Genomic DNA, 4,087 nt, shown 5'->3' on the forward strand with positions numbered 1-4,087 from the left:
CTAATGGGTTTCACCATTTAAGAGGTCTTTTTCCAAAAAACATCATCATTCCCAAACAAATTTTTCCAACTTGGTCGATTTATAGGACATCCTTTTCTGCAATCCCTTTGGTTCCATCTGCTAAGTCATGTCTTCCTTTTTCTTACACTTTTGATTGTAAAAGTAAACTGACTTTATTATATGCAGGGATTCAGAATTCGTGGACGAATTCTCTCCAACTCGGGGAGTATGATGAGAGTCAAGTAAAGGAGGTTTTTATTAATGAAGGAAGAGGCAATTCACCATCACACTTGAAGTTCTTCGTTCTAGTCTTCTCAAAATTAAAAGAGGACATAAAATAAAGAGAGGCCCAAGCCCAAAGCCCAAGCCCAAGCCCAAGCCCAAGTCCATCCTATGAAGGGCAAGGCCAAGTTTTAAATAATAAAGATTATTGTTGAGGGTGCTTAGAGGGAAACATTAGAAACCTTTATTGTTAAAGCATCTTTTAGTCTTTAGTTAGGAGTCTTAGGGGGGGTGTGTTAGCAGATAGGTGTAGGAGTAGAAAAGGAGGTGCCAAAGTGAAGGAAGAGGTCACACCTTCCTCATGCTTTGTTTTAGGCGCCAATTCTAGAAGCTTTTTAGGAGGGAGTTTTTGAATTTGTGTAGCTTACATTTCAGCACCTTAGGCTATAAATAGAGGTGCTCTCTTTGTAAATTTCAGATTTGAATTTATCTAAAGAAACTATACTCAAAATTGGAGTGAGCATTGGAGAGCTTTTGAGCCTTCTTCTCTAGTCTTATCTTGAAGGATCCATGGTGTCCTCAAGTGGCGGCAGCACACTCATCTAGGAGCAACACACTTCTAGTGGTGTGATCATCCATCACTCATCCATCTTCATGAGCAATTCTCTTCTCCTTCCTTTCTTCTTTGTTAATTCCATGTCTTAGCTTGTTCCTTGTTGTTTTTGGTTCGGCTTTTTCAGATTTATTTTGTGTAGCTTCGGTTCTTTTATGTTCCTTGCTATTCTTCATTTTATTCTCTTCTTTTTCCAGCTTTTGTTCGGTTCAATTTACTTTCCAGTTTTCAAATTCAGTTTGCTTAGCTTTTGTGCCTTTTTGTTCGGTTCAATTTGACAATAGTTGGATCTTCTATATGAGTTTGTGTTTGGCACTAGTTTTGATGAGTTCTTGTTCATAGAACCTTGATCCATTTCTATGATAAAGTGCCTAGCTCTTAACCAACTCAAGATGATTCCTAAGAATGTCAAGAATCTTTCTAATTGAGCTAGTGGAATCACATCATGTTGTGTGTTCTTAAGGGGATCAAGATCAACAATCTTAGTGTTGGTGCGTTGGCCAAGAGAACTGTGTGTCTTGGGGGGATCAAGGTCACTTTCTTGGTTGTGGTATAAGTGATCAAGGTGTGATTGCTTAGTGGATTTCCTCAGTGGTTTCTGAGAAGACTGGATGTAGCTCTGAGTTTAGAGTGAACCAGTATAAACATCTGTGTGCATTCTCTCTATCCTTAATCTCTTTAAATTCAGTTTTGATATTTGTTTGCTGGTATAAACAACCGATTGTTTCTGTGAAACAACCGATTGTTTTTCTGGTATTGCTGTTTTTGCTTGTTGTTTTGGCTAACTGGATTCCTTATCAATTGTTTCTTGAGATAATTTCATTCTTGACTTAAAAGTTTGCGAAATCCCTCTTTAAACAATTCACCCCCCCTCTAGTTTAAAGCCATCCATTCTAACAGAGGGAAGACTTATGCGCTAGGATTTCCCTAAGTTGGGTTACAGCGTCGTAAGGCCTTCCATGTAGAGTTGCGCTTAAGTCATAAGTGGCACGTGGCAGTAGCATTGAAACCCAAGGCATATAAGCTTTTCTGAAAGCTTAGTGAGGTACGTTATGACATTTTACGTATTACACGCACTTGAATCATTTGCTAGCTTACACCTTGTACGCACGAGTGATTTGAGCACCAGGGAGAGAAGTTAGTTAGAAAAACGATTACGCACCTTCAGAACACTTGAGTCACAGTGTTCCGATACGGAGGTGTACGGTGTTTACTGCCTTACTGATTTGAGCGTCGGAGTGCAAACGGCCGCGAGGGCGCCCTTTGTTCTCTCTGTTTCAGGTACTCACGGCGGCGAAGGGTGGTGATCTGGAACAAAGACAAAGGAGTCCTTAATATGCGAGTCTGAGTTGCGCACGTAGCACGATCTGGTCAACTGGCAGGAACATCTGGCGTCCACCGTGGGGCACGTTCTAAAACGATTGTCCCACCGTGGGGCACGTTCAAGAATCTTGCACGATTCACCGTTCATCTTGAAGTTTCACGAAGTTTCGCCGATTGTTTTCGTTTTCGTTCAATTTTCACCATTCGTCTTTGAAGTTTCGTTCAGTTCCACCGTTTGTTCGTGGATTTGCTCAGTTTCACCGATCGTTTTCCAGTTTGGCTCAGTTTCTACCGATTTTCTTCGGTCTTGCTCAGTTCTAACCGTTTGTTTCCCAGCTTCCCTAAGTTTCTACTGTTCGTTAGTGTTTTCGCTCGGTTTTCACCGAAAGATTTTTCAAGAATCACCGTTACAGTTTGAAGTTCTCCAAGAAACTGCAAAGGATGAGGACAACAAGGCAGAGTTCGACGCGCGCTGAGAGCGACGACATGACCATGCAGCAGGTCATGGAAATGATGCAAGGCCTTCAGGAGGCGATGACAGCATCAAAGGCAGAGCAAGAGTGTATACAGGTGGATCTGGCGGCGTCGCAGGCGAGGAATGAAGATTTATGTCGCGCGAACGAGGAGTTGCGCCGCGGGTTGCGCAATCACTTGGGGAGCCGTGAAGCAAATGACCGTGAGTGTTTCACGCCACCTAGGGAGTTTCCCATGCCGTTCTCGCAGTCGATCATGGAGGCGGTAATTCCTCACACGTTCGTAGGACCGAAAGTGACGTTCACGGGGATGGAGGACCCTGAGGCACACCTCACTGCGTTCCACACGCTGATGATGTTAGTTGGCGGCTCTGACGCCGTAAGATGCAAGCTCTTCATGAGCACGTTAACATGAATGCCAATGGATTGGTTTATCAGCCTTCCGGATGGCCACGTAAGCTCCTTCGCACAACTCTCACAGTTGTTCCGAGAGCAGTACATAGCGAATCGTGCCCCTCCACTGGTGTCGTACGATCTCTTTGATGTGAAGCAGTATCAAGGAGAGACCCTGAAAGAGTATATCAACCGGTTCGGGGCACAGGTGGTGAAGGTTGGCACCATAGAGGAACCGATGATTGTCTATGCGTTCAGGAAAGGGATGTGCCCTGGGCCCTTCTGCGAGTCAATCATCAGAAGTCGCCTCCGAACCTTTGCAGAGATTAGGTGTCGCGCGGTGGAGCACATCGCAACTGAGGGTGAGGTGTGCGAGAAGCGTACGAGTGTTGCACCAGCACGCCGAAGAGCGCAGTCGCGTGCCCAGCCTGCCAGGGTGAATGAAGCCACGACTGGAAAGAGGGGTCAGGACAGGAGACGCCCTTACGAGGCGAGGAAGCCCTAGGCGAGGGGGCGCGTAGAGGGAAACAAGCCGGTGAGGCATAACTTTGTGGTAGAGTTGAAGGACTTAATCGCCGTGCCTAACATTGCAGACAGGCTGAGGGCCCCGGTGAAGACTGATAAAGTGCTGGGACCTCACAAGGACGCATGGTGTGAGTTCCACCAGGCCTTCGGTCATCTCATCAACAACTGCTTGGCACTGGGCCATCAGTTGGATGAGTTGGTGAAAAGTGGTTTTCTGAAGGATTATCTGGTCGGGTCCTCTACAGCCGCGGCCCTAGCGGTACCTGAAGAGGATCAAGCTCATGAGATGCCCATCCACAGAGAGATCCACACCATCTCTGGTGGATTCTCAGGTGGGGGGTGCACAACGTCACAACGTAAGAGGTATGCACGCTCTGTGATGTCAGTGGCTGGGCAAGTGGCGGTGGACGACCTGGTGGACGTAGACCTCGCCTTTACAAGGACTGACCTTCACGACGTTGTTCCCCACGACAACGACCCCGTGGTAATTTCAGTTGTGACTGCGCGTAGGAAGGTGCATAGAGTACTTGTGGACTAA

At 46.1% G+C, this 4,087-nt stretch overlaps 1 protein-coding gene across 1 annotated transcript; it reads left to right on the forward strand.

The window, feature by feature from the left end:
• Positions 1–2,644: 2,644 nt before the first annotated feature.
• LOC137817914 (uncharacterized) lies at positions 2,645–4,087 on the forward strand. Its single transcript, XM_068621138.1, has 3 exons — positions 2,645–2,988; positions 3,070–3,386; positions 3,582–4,087. Exons 1-3 carry the CDS (start codon positions 2,645–2,647, stop codon positions 4,085–4,087), a joined length of 1,167 nt encoding a protein of 388 aa, XP_068477239.1.

The sequence above is a fragment of the Phaseolus vulgaris genome, chromosome 10, assembly GCF_051622355.1.
Source record: "Phaseolus vulgaris cultivar YP4 chromosome 10, ASM5162235v1, whole genome shotgun sequence".
Classification (NCBI taxonomy): Eukaryota; Viridiplantae; Streptophyta; class Magnoliopsida; order Fabales; family Fabaceae; genus Phaseolus; species Phaseolus vulgaris.